The 15,657-nt window shown below is 25.1% G+C and overlaps 1 protein-coding gene across 1 annotated transcript in view; it reads left to right on the top strand.

The window, feature by feature from the left end:
• Nucleotides 1–6,237: 6,237 nt before the first annotated feature.
• The window catches only part of LOC145838842 (putative phospholipid-transporting ATPase IA), a 46,372-nt gene continuing 36,952 nt past the window's right edge, over nucleotides 6,238–15,657 (top strand). The window contains exons 1-7 of the mRNA XM_082946465.1: nucleotides 6,238–6,429; nucleotides 6,720–6,895; nucleotides 7,494–7,698; nucleotides 8,256–8,417; nucleotides 9,317–9,372; nucleotides 9,433–9,491; nucleotides 9,811–10,227. Coding sequence (XP_082802591.1) covers nucleotides 6,238–6,429; nucleotides 6,720–6,895; nucleotides 7,494–7,698; nucleotides 8,256–8,417; nucleotides 9,317–9,372; nucleotides 9,433–9,491; nucleotides 9,811–10,227 — 1,267 coding nt within the window. The remainder of the gene's footprint in view (nucleotides 6,430–6,719; nucleotides 6,896–7,493; nucleotides 7,699–8,255; nucleotides 8,418–9,316; nucleotides 9,373–9,432; nucleotides 9,492–9,810; nucleotides 10,228–15,657) is intronic.

The following is a 15,657-nucleotide window of genomic DNA, read 5'->3' as shown; positions in this document are numbered from 1 at the left end:
TTTGTTTTAACATCATTAACAATAAAATCTAGTATCAAGTATGTATTTTGAATTCTGACTAAAATACCTATTTTGAAAGTTTTTATGATTTTAAATATTTTACTTGTTTTATATCTTAATCTGTTAATATTTGACTTTTGATATTTAACTTAACTTAAAAAAGGCGTTTTGAATTATTTTTTATAATTAATCTTTTTCAACATCCCTTATACTTTATTCTTTTATTGTCCTGGACAAGACGTTAAAAGTCATACATGGTTTGCGACTCGATGACCGAAAGGTTATTCGTGCACTAAGTCCCAAGACTAAAAAATTTGAACTTATTTTTTGTCCTTCAATAAACTATAATAATGAGTATGATTTTGTGGATAAATACAAACATTTTGATTCATAGATAATAGTATGGAACCCAGTATTTTTTCTCAAATGATTGCGAAACTAAAGTTTGTATTTATTTTTTAGGTTTTTTACTATATATTAACAAAGTCTAAACTAAAAAATGTAAACGTGTTTCTTTTTTTTTTCTTTTTTCTGAAAGGTACTTAGAATGATTTTTTAAACAAATATCACAGATTGAAAAATATTCATCAAATTTACAAGAAACTTACAAAGTAAAAGTTTATTTCTTGTTTTTTAAGATTTAAACTAACAATCTTCGTTCAAAACTTCGTAGTTTTTAGAATTGTAATTTTATTTTGTTTGTATGTTTTAAAGAGCATGACACATGGTATCGAACTATTTTTAGTTTCCTGTAATTTTTATATAATTTGAATCAAATGCAAGTTCAACTGGTATGTTGACTTTTAAAACATTTTACTAAAGATAATATAGCTTATTTTTATAACGATTTTCAATAAATATTTGTAACCTAAAAAGATTTTTTTTATGTTTTTATTATTGTTTACAATCATTATTTGCTTCTTCATAGTTACATTTTTGGGCTTAGAGAGGTATTCAAAAAAAAGTTTTATTGAAGAAAATGTCATGTTGTTATTGTGTTTTTTGTTTTTTTCTCATTAAATTCAACAGTACTTATTCTATTTATTAAATAGTATAAATGTTTCAGTACTTATTTTTATATTATTATTTATAAAAGTTAAGTTTAGTTTGTAGTTAAATTCACTTCTTTATAAAGTAATAATTTTTTTTTTTTTTTAATTCAAATATAAACTTCTTTAAATATTTCAATCAACTATTTTTTTAAGTTAAACTTTTAGCACAAAATACTCTTGAAATTTATAAAGTAGTTCAAATTATTACAATTTTATCTTCTTTAAAAAAGTTGTGACCTATTTTTCAATTATTTTCATGTAGTATTGTTCATCTCGTTTATATATTAAGTTACAGTTAATTTTTTAAGTCTAAAAATGGTATCTACTTCTACGTTTTTTCTTTTAAGTTTGAGGCTAATACTGTATTTTCATTTTTATCTTATTAGACAAGTTTTTGAGTATATAATGAATAAAGCTTTTTTAAGTAAACACACAACTTAGTTAATTTTCGTAAATTTTCTTTTCTGTTCTTTCATTTTATTGGTTTTTGTATTTCTTAAGGTTTAAAAGTTCTTATTAAAATTTTTTATTTTTTAGCTTTTTAAAAATTGTAAAAGCACGTGGTGTACGACTAGATAATCGAAAAGTTTTTTTGTACACCAGGTCTTGGACCAAACTTATTGAGCACTTTTTTTATCGTTCAATAAACAATAAACAAATTAAATATAACTTAACTTTTGGCGGAAAAAACTTATATGAAATTTTTACAGGTATGTTTATTTTTCAATAACAATGTTCATCGTTGATCGATAAACCATTAAATTTCAACATTGTTGTGAGTTTTCACTTAAATTACTAATTTTTAATTGCTTTTTATATCTGTTTTGAAAATTTAGTAGCTAGTTAAATAAACTTAAAGCTGTAAGATATTTTATATAAGTCATAATAAAAAAACGTTGAAACTACTATAAAAACGTTTTAACTAGTATTTTTCTAGTTTTTTATACAAAAATTTCTTCAAGCTTGATAGTAGCTGTTGAAGAAAAAATTCAAAACTTAAAGCAGTAACATGCACTTAAATTAAAGTTTAATTAAATACCAAACTAATAATTAATTAGTAAATACTAAAATAGATTTTAAATCAGATTTAAAACTTATGTAACTACTTTCATTTTAAATAAATTTCATTATTAAACAATACTAGCTAACTTAAACGCGTCTAAACAATACTTAGCTTTTGCTTATATGTTTAGTTATCTAATAGTAATAATTTTTGTGCATGAATCTTATAATTAACATTTCTAACTTTTATTAATCATATTTATTTATAAAAAATTTTAAAGTCTAAACTATGAAAAGATAAATGTTTAGACTTAAGTGTAAGTTGTCGGCAGTTAGCATTATTTCTGAAATTTAAAGTCAATAAAAAATAACACTCTTATATGTAACTGATTTATCAGCTGAAATTATTAACTTGGGTAAAACTAAACGTCTAAACTAAGAAAAAAAACCTTTAAACTCCAAACACTCAATTAACTAAAGTTAATTTATCTAAAAAAAAATTCATAACTAATAAATTTAACCTTTAGTAAGGTTTAGTAATTATATTTAAAAGGTTTAAAGATGGTTTAAAGGTTTATTTATATACCATATTTATTATTTTGATTTAGGAAAATTTTAGAATAGTTTAGTAAACAAGCTATATCAATAGTTTTTATTTTAAGAGATATGATATACTTTGTTATAAATCATGGACCGGAGTAAATTTGGGGTATTTTTGAGTTTATTGACCGTATTTATAGTTTTTAATTTTTGTATTAGTTTTTAAGTAATATACTATTTCAGTTATGTTTGTTATTTACTATGTTTTTTTAATAAAATTAGATTGCCAAAATCAAATAGTATTTAGGTTTATAACTAAACGATGCAAAAACTTATAGTTTTACAAGTTACAGTGCATTAATTATGTTTTTATTTAATGAAGTGTTAATTAGTTATCGATTAATATTAGAAATAATTTGATTTCAGTAGCACAAATTCTAATCTTAGTTATGGATTACTAGATCAATTTGTACCATGTGTGACTCTTTGTTCAAGTTTGTTTTTAGTTGCAAATACTTTTATAACAAGTACTTTTAAAACTTTTACTTAATGAGCTAAATTAAAGAAAAGAAAAATAAGGAAATAAATGTTTTTATTAGTTTAAATTATGTTTTAATTAAGCTGTATTTGTTGTATTATTATTATAAAAATACAGTCTTATATAATTTCCGTATATATATTTTTATAAAAAGTTTTTTTTGTAGTTAAGTTTATTAATAGCTTAACTGTCTTTAGTTACTGTTAAGTTTCGTTTTAAGTTGTTATTCTATTATATTCATTTTTTCGTTTTCTGAAGTAACAAAGTTAAGATTTCGAAGTGCTCTGTGAAATACCTTTTAATTTTGTATATGTTTGTCAGATTCTGAGTTTACTCTTGCAACCTACAGCTTTTTAGTTTTGATTAGATTTATACATCTAAAATCATTAGATTTTTTTGAAAAAAAAAAACAAGTAACTTTTCAATAAGTTACCTAATGCTAAACAATTTTTCATTAAGTTTAATACTTTTAATAACAAGTTTGTCTCAATTGTAAATAGACTAAATTTATATAAAATCTAATAAAAGAAGTATTGAAAATTTTTAAATTACATAACAGACATTATAAAAAAATGATTCTGTTTATTTATGTTGTTTTCTTTTAAGTAGTTTGCTTAACTTTTTGGTAGGTGCGGCAGCTGCTCAAAAACTTAAGCATTTATTTAGTTTTAGAAAACCTTTACTTTTAAAGTTTTACTTTTATATTTAAATTGAGCTGCTCATGTCTTAATACATTTTTATTTATGAAACTAGAAATAAATTAGTTGACTTATTTGATAAAAAACTTTAAAAACAATCAAGTTAACTTGCTTTTAAGTTAGCTTAAAGAAATTTCTCTTAACAGCGTTTTTTTCATAGTGCTAACAAAAAACGCTCGAAAAATCCTTCTTAAATAATATAAAACAATATTTTGGTAATTAAAACTAACTTGTCATATTATACAACTAGTAACTGGTTTTCTTAAAAATTAAGTTGGATAACAAGTAGACTTACAATTTTTTACAAAACTTAAGCTTTAAATAGTTTTAGACAACAAGTACAACTTATTTACTATAAGCTGCAGGGATAGGAAAACTTAGTAAGTTATTATGTACATTACTTAATTTTTAAAAGTATTTATAGCTAATGTAGAAGAAGCAAACTAAAGCTCTTTTATAACAAAAGTTTACTATTGTGCTCTTTTTTTGCCTGTGAGTTATCTGTGTCGCGTATTTTAAGACTACTTCATTGCATTTTTTCTCTTGTATATATTTACTTTTTACACGCAGTAATTTTTCTTTTCAATGTGACCCGAAAACAACTTTGAGTTTTTCCCTCTTAAGCTTCACTTAAGAGGCCGCCGACCCTTTTGCTATTATAAAAGTAATAAATAAGTTTTAATGTTTATTAACAAGTATTAAGAAGTAGTAGATTTTAATGCAAGATATTAGTTCTAGCCACATATAAGTTCTAACATTTATAATCATATAACACTTTTATTCAGATAATTTTAGAAGCTAAGAAAAAATAAGAAAAGTCATCAACTTATCGAAAAACCCTCTTGCACGAAACTACATCATGTGGTAACTTATTCCGCAAAACTATTGTTCTATAGAAAAATAATTTTGCTATCGGCTTTTTCTTAAATAATTTTTGCATTTTGTTTTTTTGTTGTTTCCTTTTAATACATAGTTCTTTTGTAAACAATTTAAAAATTGGTCAAAGAACATCTTGTGTGTACCATTAACAATTTTAAAAAGAGTTTTTATGTTAAATTTCCACCTTCTATACTCCAGAGATCAAAAGCCAAATTTGGTTGACCTTTATTGAAATGATGAGTTGTAAGTATTAGAGCGATTAAATATTAAACGAGTGAGGTTTCATTGCATATTCTCTATTTTGTTGATATCTTTTTAAAGATAAGTATACCAAAATGGAGTGTTGTACTCCAGCTTAAGACGAATATTTAGCGTAAATAATTTGGTTAGAATGGTAATTTTATAATATATGAAACCTTTTGACATATTTTATGATGATATTGATGAAGTTTTGTGATCGTTCAGTTTTAAATCTTAATGTTTAAATACTTCTAAGTCTTCAAATACTGTAACTGAGTGTAAATAAGTTTTATAAAATAGGAGATCAATGGGGTTAGGTTTGCTTTTGTTGAGTTTGTTTGGGTTTGACATTTATTAGGATTTAACTTTAGTTTTCTTGTATTTAACCATTAGTAAGTAATATCAAGAGTTAATTCTAAAGCGTTATTTTGTTTACTAAACGTTTTTGCATCATCTGCAAGCAAATTTATTTCTTTTTGAATATCAACCTCTCTTGTTGTGTCATTAATATGAATTATGAATAAATGAGGTCCGATTAATCCACCCTGTTTCACTAAGAACTATTAAGAATTCAATAATGTTAACAAGCGTTATGTTTTTTAGAAACCATTTAAACGAAACAACAAAGCTTTTATGTAGTTTATGTTGAATATAATTTTTTATGTACCGTTTGTGTGACACTGAGCTGAATGCTTTTTGTATGTCAGTATATACTATTTTGATAGATTTGTATCCAAATAAGATAAATAAAAGTGTAAACATGTCAACAGCTGAATGCATGGTGAGGGGTGAGGAAATTTCTTAGGTGTTAATAGATTGTAGCTAGAACTTTTATTAAATATTTTTCTAGAAATAATAAGTTCAAAATCTCGAGAAAAGCCAGTAGTCAAGGAAATTGGTCTATAGTTTAATGGATTATGTTTAGCTTCTTTTTTTATGAACTGGGATACTGGGATGAAAATAGATTTTTTCTGTTGTTTTTGTATGTCAGATAACGCAAGAGTACAATACTTAGTTTTTTAATTTAAAAACCGAAGCTAAAAATTTTTGATCAAAAGACCTGGTGGATAAAAAGATCTTGCTAGATAAACTAAAACTAATTAAAAAAACAATCAATCAAAATTAGTTTTTAATACTAAAGCCTTAGATAGCTTTAAGTAGGAAGTAAAAAAAAATTTTTTAGCTTTAGTTCGTTTTATTTTAATATTTTATTATTTATCAATATAAATAAAGATTTCTATTTATCTTTTGCTGTTTTAAAAATCAGGTTTCTGTTTATAACGAAATCATGAGTATTCAATCACAATTTGATCCATACGCTCATAGCAACCAACAAAATTTTAATTACGTAAAGTCGTCAAATAGCGACATGAGTTTTGAGGAGTGCAGACAAGTAGCCCCAGACCTCGCTTTTAGAAATATAAACGAAATTGATGTATCGGCTGATCAGTTATTCAAAAGAACTGGAGATGGCGTTATAGTTAGTTATGCTACATAATAAAAACTGGATCTTTTTTTTAATTTACCTATAAATCTCAGTTTAAAGCTTAACAAACAAATATAGATATATAAAATGATAAGCATAGTTGAAATTATTTTACCGCAAAAATGTAGGAGCTATAAATTACTAAAAAATTCGCAAAAACAATTAATTATGTATAACTCTTTTTGGTTTTAAATGACTATAGCGAAAAAGTTTTGTAATTGTGACTTTAATTTGATAACTTGATGTTATGACACTTCAGCTAATAGACTTTAAATATATTTTAGGTTGAACTGCTAAACAAAAAAGAATTAGTACAGTTGAATGATCTCGGAATTGTTGAACAATGTTTCAATAATATAGGAAAGCAGTTGTTTCCTAAAATCAGTTTCAAGCTGCACAACTTGGAAGCTCATGGCGTTTATCATTTTTACTTGTCTTTGAAGGAAGTGGATAATAAAATGTAACAATTAGTGTATAAATAGCATACTTTTGAAATAAAACCTTATTCAATTGATTTGTTTAATTTTTTTAGCTATAATCACTGAACTTAAAAGCTTTTAAGTAAGTTTTAAAAAAATTTAAAAACTAAATCGAGATAAAAGTTAAACAGTTAAAACTTAATTTATGCAATATCTGAGTTTTATAAATGCATAGAAGTTTTAGTAGTAGTAAAACATAATGTATAAGCAGCGTAAAAATAGATTTTTTAGATAATTTGAAATGTCTTAACATTTTAACATTTAAACTAGTTGTTTTTTTGTAAGTATTTTACATGTATTTTAAATTCAAAAGATAATTCTTCTGGCATGCATTAAAAAGAATTACGATAATACTTTAGTTTAATTTCTTTAGATGTCAAGAAAACTTTACCACTAATTTTTTTTTTAAGTAAATTTTACAACTATTATTAGCAGCAATAACTTTAAAGAGTGTTTCATTTTGTAAATAATAACAAAATGCCTTTATTTTTTACTTAAACAAGCAAAACGAATTGTGTGATTCAAAATCAGCAATAATTTTGCAATAAGCATATCATAACTACTGTGTTATTTTTTCAGTCGTATTTTCAACTATTTAGCTGACAAATGGGAAGTGGTTAATGTTAGAGCTCATCATAAACCAGCAAATGTGCAACTAATTGAGGCAGCAGTCGCATGCAACCTCGGCAAAGACCTCGAAGGCAAAGAGATAACTTTCAAAAACGTTAAGCTGACAAAAAACAAGAAAATTTGTAAAGCGACCGGTGCAGTTTCTCGTGATAATGTAAGAAGTTACAATTCTTATACAGTAACTTTTATAATATAAAAAAGCAGAAAAACCATTATAGATGGCAAAAATAAATTGTTTTTAAAACAAACTGTTTTTTATTTGCTTTTTTGTTTAGCAAACTGTAGAAATCGTGTTACGTTAAATTTTTCTATATTTTTTTAGTTGTTAATTATTTAGTTATATTTTGTCTAAAAAACTCTACTTAAAAGCAAAATCTCATTAAAAACTAAAAAACTATCTTGATATTATTTTCAGATGTTTTTTTAGGAGGTATTTCTAACTAATAATATTTATATCTAACAATTATATTTTTAAACATATACATTAAAGTTGGAACACGGAAACTTTAATGCTTTGTTTCGACAAAATATTAAATATACGGCTAGGTTTTATATCTATTAAAATGTAAGGAAATATTTAGGTTTTATTCTCACTTACTAAAAACACTAAAGTTTTTTTTAATTGAATATTTTTCTTCGTAAGAAACACTTTAAAATATTTTTCAATACATTTAAAGATATGAAAATTTATGCATAGAAAATATTTCTTAGATATACTTCTTAACGGAGCAATCGCGAGTATATCAGCCTGTTTTGATCATCACCAAAAACACCAGACTGACATCAGCAGAAAATCTCAATTGCATCAATCATTGCAAATGCATCTTCCAAGTTCTTAAGTTTATAGCTGTTACTGCTCCTAAGAACGAAAAAGTTAGTTTTTGAACTTTGGTATGAAAACAAGTAGATTGACGTTAATTTTTATTAAAATAACTTTTTCTAAAACGCGAACTCGTTATAGTACTTTTTGTTTCTAGATATAAAGTACACTAGCTTTATTCGATATCACTCTAATTGGTGAGTCTTTTGTAGTGCTGATAAATATTTTACTTCAAATAGTTTTTAACTTTTAATAAAGATCTGAGCAGCAACTACATTTTTTTTTATTCAAAAGTTTATATAAAAATAAATAGTTAATTTCGCTAGCTTTTATTTAGTTTACATAGATTTTAAAGTATACAACTAAAAAAAACAAAGAAATATTTTTTATTCAACTTCACAATTTAAAAATAACTTATGTTTAGCCAAGTATGGAAAAGGCTAAAACTACTTTTGATAATTTTACGATACTTAAGTAGTAAGGAAAGTTACTACCATCAATTTTTTTGTTTAGGTTGTTTTAAATTAAAACTTATATTCCCAAACCAATGCATTAGCATATTGTATGAGATGAAAACAAAATAAAGTAGAAGGTTTACAAACTAATGATAGGTAACACAAATAACTAAGTCAGGAAGAAGCTTTGACTCACTCAAAGTCTTTTTTTACATGAACAGTTTCTAGAAAACACATAAATACACTCTAAATTTGTGCTTAAATACGGCAGAGCTTGATATAATCAGTTTAAATTTTAATTAAGTAAAACTTAAAAAACCCAGTTTTTGTTAACTCATAAGCGGCCCTATATTTTTAGGTTTTTCAGTATGTACTAGATAAAGTGCTTTGTTCTTTTTCTTAATGTGATGCTGAAATTTTACAGCTAAATTAATATATATAAATTTTTATTTTTCTATATTCCTTTCTAATTTTAATACAAACTTTCAACATTTTAGATGAAAATTATGAAAACTGCGTTGAACCCAAAAGCTTGGGGACATTTGATCCAAAGGTAAAATAAAATTGTTAGAGTTATAACTTTAAAACATTTTTATTTTATATTTACTTATAGGAACACAGATAGGAGAATAAATCGCAATTTCACGGGTTACAAACAAGAAAATTGGATTGGTAAGTATCGTATATAATTTATAAACTTAAATGTTGTTTTTTTTTTCAATAAACATTTTTACTAAAAACTATAACCGTTTTAAAACGTTATTACCAACTTAAAGTCAACTAAAAATTTATTAAATTTTATTTTTTCTTAGAAAATAAATACTTCAAAATACATTCATATACAGAGTGGTCAAACATGGTAGCAGACTGGTTCAAACGAATAACTAACGAGAATACTTTCGACCTCTCCGTGCTTTTCAACAGTAATTTTTATCTATTGTTCGTTTTTCATAGCTAAATAAATCATAAATACGTAATTTGTTTGCACCAGAACCGCCGACGATAAAGCGTCGAGAAATGACAAGCCAACACAACGCGGTGGCTCCTACCAGCGGAGATCAAAATTTACTGCAACAGACGAACAACTTTGCAAACATGTCAACGAACCGAGTCGATTGTCGAAACTTGCCAGAAATGAGCGGGGTGACCAACTATGGAGTTATCAACAATTACGGCCCTGTTACTATCAGTTTGAACCAATGTGGTCAAAACGGCCACCAGGATGTGCAAAGCGGGGCAGTGGTCCCGTTTTACGGCAGTTTCGATGGTCATGTTTACTACCCGACTGTCAGCAGCCAACTTAATGCAAATGCGCAACAAATCAACGATCATGGACAGTACTTGAACGCACCAAACAAAAAAGTACCAGAGTTGAAGAGTAATAAGTTTCAAAGATTGAACGACTACCGTTAGTTTTTTATTCATCTTATTTTAGTTACTTTTTTCATCTAACGAGAAACTTTGTTACGTTAAAAAAAAGTAAGTATACATTATAAGGTTTAAATTTTTTTTTTCATTTATCAAAATTTTATAAACCTAATTCAGTGTATTTGGAAAAAATAGTCAGCAGGTAAAATATAACTACAGAGCCACTTGCAACAACTGTCAGAAATTATGATTTTCATCACCCTCAACCGCAATTTAATGGCGCAAACCTTGTTCAGTCTCAACAAAGTTTTTACAATAGTTTGTTAATTTAAAAGCTACTTTTAAAAAAATTAATAAAAATGTTCATTTTAACTATTAAACTTAATTCTTACTTTGCGTTTTTATTCTTTATAGTGTAAACATATTTCTATAGTGTTTTAAAACTGTAACTATTTTATAAAAAAGGAAAACTTAAAACTATTTTAGAAATTTATAAAAATTTCAGTAGTATAAGCTCTTAAAAGCAGTAAAACGTTATATTTAACTAATTGTTTACAAAGTATACTTAACATTGAAAATTTAACTTGAGATAAGTAATTTTTTTAACTCTTAGATGTTACAAAAACTAAAACAAAACTTTTTAAAACTATCCTTTAATACAAACAAATATGATGTGTTTAAAAAACGGCACAGTATAACAAAAAAAAATTATGCATACTTTGATGAAACACTTTTTTTTATTAAGTTTGTTTTTTTGACGACTTTTCGTTGAAAAACAGCTCTTTAGATAGATTTAAAAAAAAACTAAAAGCAATACTAAAAAAATAAAAATAAAATACAGGTAAATTTTAATGTGTTGTTCAAGATGTTATAATAACTTTTAAGTCAAAGGTATACTAAATCTATGATAGTTTTTAAGAAGAAAAAAAAATCAAGGTCAAGTTATAGAAGTTTAAGAAATTAGATGATAAATGACACGTAACTTTGTTGAACATAACTTTAATCAAAAGCAAAACACAATCAATATTAAAACATACTTTCCACATGACAAAAAAATTGTTTTTAATATCGTTTATATAGAACTAATGTAGTGTAAGCAATAAGGATTTTTTTTAATATTTAACTAATGATTTTCTCTTTACAGATGTATTGACTGACGAATTTATTTTAAAACAATGTTTTTCTTAATTAATAGATAATATTAAAGCAAAATAAATATTCATGAAGACATTAAGGCTCAAATTAAGCTTACAAACTGTAATTAAACACATAACAAAAAACAAATTAAACTGGTAAAAAAATAAGCGTTAGCTTAAATTAATAATAGTTTTATATTTATTTAGTTTAAGTAAATTGTTTATAAGCTCATTAATTGCTAAAATAATTTAATTGAATTTTTAAATAACAAATGCGATTATATTATGCTGCTTTTATTAAAAAATACACATCATATTTTTTTGTAAGTAAAAGGCTGCTTTTTATGCTGCTTTTCTTTAAAGCTGGTTTTCTGAATCCAAAAAAAAAGTTACAAAACATAAAAGAAAATCGAATATGCTTTAAGCTTGTTTGAGTTAGTTTTATAATAACATCATTAATTGCGACATAAAAATAATCAAAAACAAATCACTAAACAATATTAAACAGCAGGTCAACTGCAGCAAGTTCAGATGGGCCACCAACCAGTTGAAAACTACAACGGAACAAATTTCCATTTTCACGTAGTTTTTATGTTTATCTACCTTCATGTAGTATGTTTCAAAAAGTAAAAAATGGAGATTTTAGTATATGTAGTTTATTGAACTACAAAAAAAAAAGCGCCCAAATTATTTGGTCCTAAGACCTTGTGCAAGCAGAACTTTTCGCTTACTGAGTCGCAATAAATTGTATTTGAAATAAACTATCTGACCATGAAAAAATATCTAGTTGAGCTCATTTTATTTTTATGATTGAAATAATAATAACAATTAAATGGTATTATAGTTTAAACGGCTATAATTTTTTTTTTCTCTTGATCAATATTAAGGCACATTTTTTACAAAATAAAACACTTAAAAAATTTAGTCTAAGAAAACATTTAGATTTTTTATAATAAATGTATTAACGTCAACAGTTTATATAAGTTTTTGTTTTTCACAGGCGAACTTCAGTCAGCAAAGAAAGGATCAGCAATATTATATATAGTTTCTGTATTGCGCATACTTAGTTATAAAAGTAAAACACAAAATGTTGTATTTATTATCTAATAATCAAATTTTTTGCATTTTGAATTATTATTTTTTTTTAAGTTTAACTTTCTATTTTTTGTCTAGTTTTTTAAATATATAGTTTATAATTTAGGCTATCATCCTAATTTAACTTTTAATTAGTATCATTTTACTTTGTATAGCACAAAGTGTCGCTCTAGAAGCATTGTTAAATTTAAAAAAATAATTGTTTTAATGCGTACTGAAATTTTGTTTTTCAATACAAAATAACTTCGCAATTGTGGTTTTGGTATCCAGAGATAAATAGTTTAACTAATTTATTAACAACGTTTATTATAAGTAAGCATAAAAATTATAAACAAAAAAAAACAACATTAAATTACTTTTAGTAATTTAAAAAGTAGTAATGATCTGAAAAAAAAGTTTAAAAATGAAATATTAAAAAGTATTTTCAAATCAAGTTAGACTGGTTTGTTTACATGCTTTTAAATTTTTTTACACTTAGTAAGTGGCGTCATGCAATAAAAAACTTTTTTATGTATTTTATATAAAAAGTTAGTTGAATGCCATAATAGGATTTGTATTTTAAAATATCTTTATCAGATATTTGAGTTTCAGATCTTTTTGTTATTAGATTTTATTACATTCTAAATATTTTTATTGTAACTTTTGTATGCTGCGTAAACTAAAAATCACAAAAGGGTCTATAAATGTTTTTGTAGTTTAATCAGCATATAAACAAATCAAAACTAGCATTTTTTTTAAACAATCAACAAAACTAATTTCATTTCTCAACAAAATTCAGAATTTCATTATTCATCTTTTTTTTTTTTGACAAAGCAAGAAGATCCTACTTGAAGCCTAGTTTGGGAGCTAAGTTAACGCTCGTAATAAATTGCTTTAGTAGGTAGGTACCTTTTTGAAATCTAAGATGACAACTTTTTTTGATATCAAAATAATTTATTATTCTACTGCAGGGGTCGGCAAACTGCGGCCCGCGGGCCAATTGCGGCCCTCGAAGGGTAAATCTGCGGCCCGCGAGCACGTTCTTTTTTTGAATAGAATGCGGCCCGCGAAAGAAATTTTTGTGGCCCGCGAGCATGTTAATGTGGCCCGCTGAGCAACAATATGTTTTAAGTTAAATTTTTACTGGTAATTTGGTTTTGTTTTATTTCGTTTTAAGTTCATGTATAACATTTTAAAATAATAAAAAGACTTTACTGTATTAGCTTAAAAATGTGAAAAAAACAGATCAGCTTTCTAACAGGGTATTTTCTCATTTTCATAATAGCTTTTTTCTCACAACAGTAAGTAATTATTTGACAAAAGAGTGTAAAGAGTGCTTAGATTTAGTAAGTCAGTTATATAATAGCTACTTAGTAAATAAACCAAATGCAAATGTTTTTCATTTTGCACAACAGTAATGCACAGTAATTAAATAAAATAGCATTTCTTTACAATTTAGGTATTCATTTTAAATGTATTATATACCTTAGTTTCTTTTACAGATGTAATATTACTAAATATTATATTTAAGTGTACACAAATACATTTAATGTAACATTCTAATAAGAAATAAGGTTTATTTGATTTTGGTTTTAACACGTTTCGATTTTTTAGTAGTTTTTTTCACTTAAAACTAATTCCAATGCACACAAGTGTACAAAGATGCTCATATTTTAAACCACTTTTTATTATTGCTTAAGTTAGATTAAGTTTAGTTTATGCATAAATGTCTAACATTATTGTGTACCTAAATGTAATTTCTAAGTGTGTTCAGAAACATTTAAAACAATATATATGACATTACAAAAAGTTTGCACATTGTGAATCAAATAAATTCAAATTCAATTTTGTAAATAACTAAACTTTGCTACAAACTCAGACTAAGACCATAAAAAGACTTTAAATCTCGGGCCAATTTAGTCTTTTTTTCAGTTATTTCCTTGCTTTTTGTATACGAAAATATCAGGCTAGTTTTTTGTCACTAAGGCTGGCTTTTTTTCTTTAAAGAGTGGCAAATTAAATTTATGATGTATGTTTTGGTCAATACACAGTGTTGGTTTGAATTATAATATATGATAAATTTTAAATCTTGCAGCTGGTACAATTTGAAATACTGTTTATACTACTGTATATAAGTGTGAATAATCAGTGTTGCCAAAAAACTTGAGTCCCGGTAAATCTTGTAAGTGAAAATTTATGCTTAAATAATCTGAAAAAAGTTTGAATTTGAGAATTTTTGAAAAATCTGGAATTTAAAACAACTTTTACATGTAAAGTAATAAAATTTTGATTTGAAACAAAAATTTACCATATAAATATTTTTATTAAAAACCACATTGAAAGTAGCTTAAAAGCATCTTTTTAAAGTTGATATTATGTTTAAAAGATTTTTTTTACCTTTAGTTTAATTTTATACTGAAAACAGAAGAAAAAATTTGTACTTTTACAAACTTTATATTGTTGCATTGCATCTTTGCTTTTAAAATCTATTTACCTATTGCAGTGCTTTGCATTGGAACTAAACCTAGAAATTCTTCTAAAATTTCAAAATTAGTAAAAACAACTCAAATAAAAATTCTCAGATAACAATATATGTTTTATAAGTGCTCTCATCTTAGCAGATTGATTAAAGTCCTTGTTCGATTTATGCCGCTTTATAATCTTCAGGCATTTATTAAACACGACTTTTGTTGTCAGTAAAGAAATAAACAAAAATCTTATACTACCGTCAACATAAATTCTTTAAGAAAATTAAAATTCTAAACGGTATCTTCTTTTTAGTAGTTAGTTTTGCTACTTTATAACTTGCCTTAACTTTTTCTTCAATCAGTCTGTAGGTACTGAAAATAATCATGTGCTTTGTTGGAACTGACTTAAGCGATTTGCTTTTTTTCGTTTCTTGCAATAACTCCTAAATAACGTTTTTCAATGCTTATAGCTCGTCTTATATTTCACATTTACTCTTTTTAACTGCAAAATTTTTATTGCAGATAAAGAATCGCTATAATTCTTATTAAAAAAATAGTTATTCGTCTTCATTAAAGGCTTAATAAGCTTTTATACTTTGTTAAAAGTGTTTAATAAACCGTAATTGCCATTGAAACTTACTTATAATACTTTTGTTTGATTTATATTTAATTCACTGTTAATAAACTTCGTTATTTCTTTATTTTGTGAACTTTCTTTTAAACAGGGTTGCCAAACAAGCAGGCTAGTTTAAAAGTTATAAGAATACAGACTAGGTTAAACCTGTTTAAGAC

The sequence above is a fragment of the Thalia democratica genome, chromosome 6 (assembly GCF_965202585.1).
Source record: "Thalia democratica chromosome 6, ktThaDemo2.hap1.1, whole genome shotgun sequence".
NCBI classification, from domain to species: domain Eukaryota; kingdom Metazoa; phylum Chordata; class Thaliacea; order Salpida; family Salpidae; genus Thalia; species Thalia democratica.
This window is presented reverse-complemented; position numbering and strand designations above follow the sequence as displayed.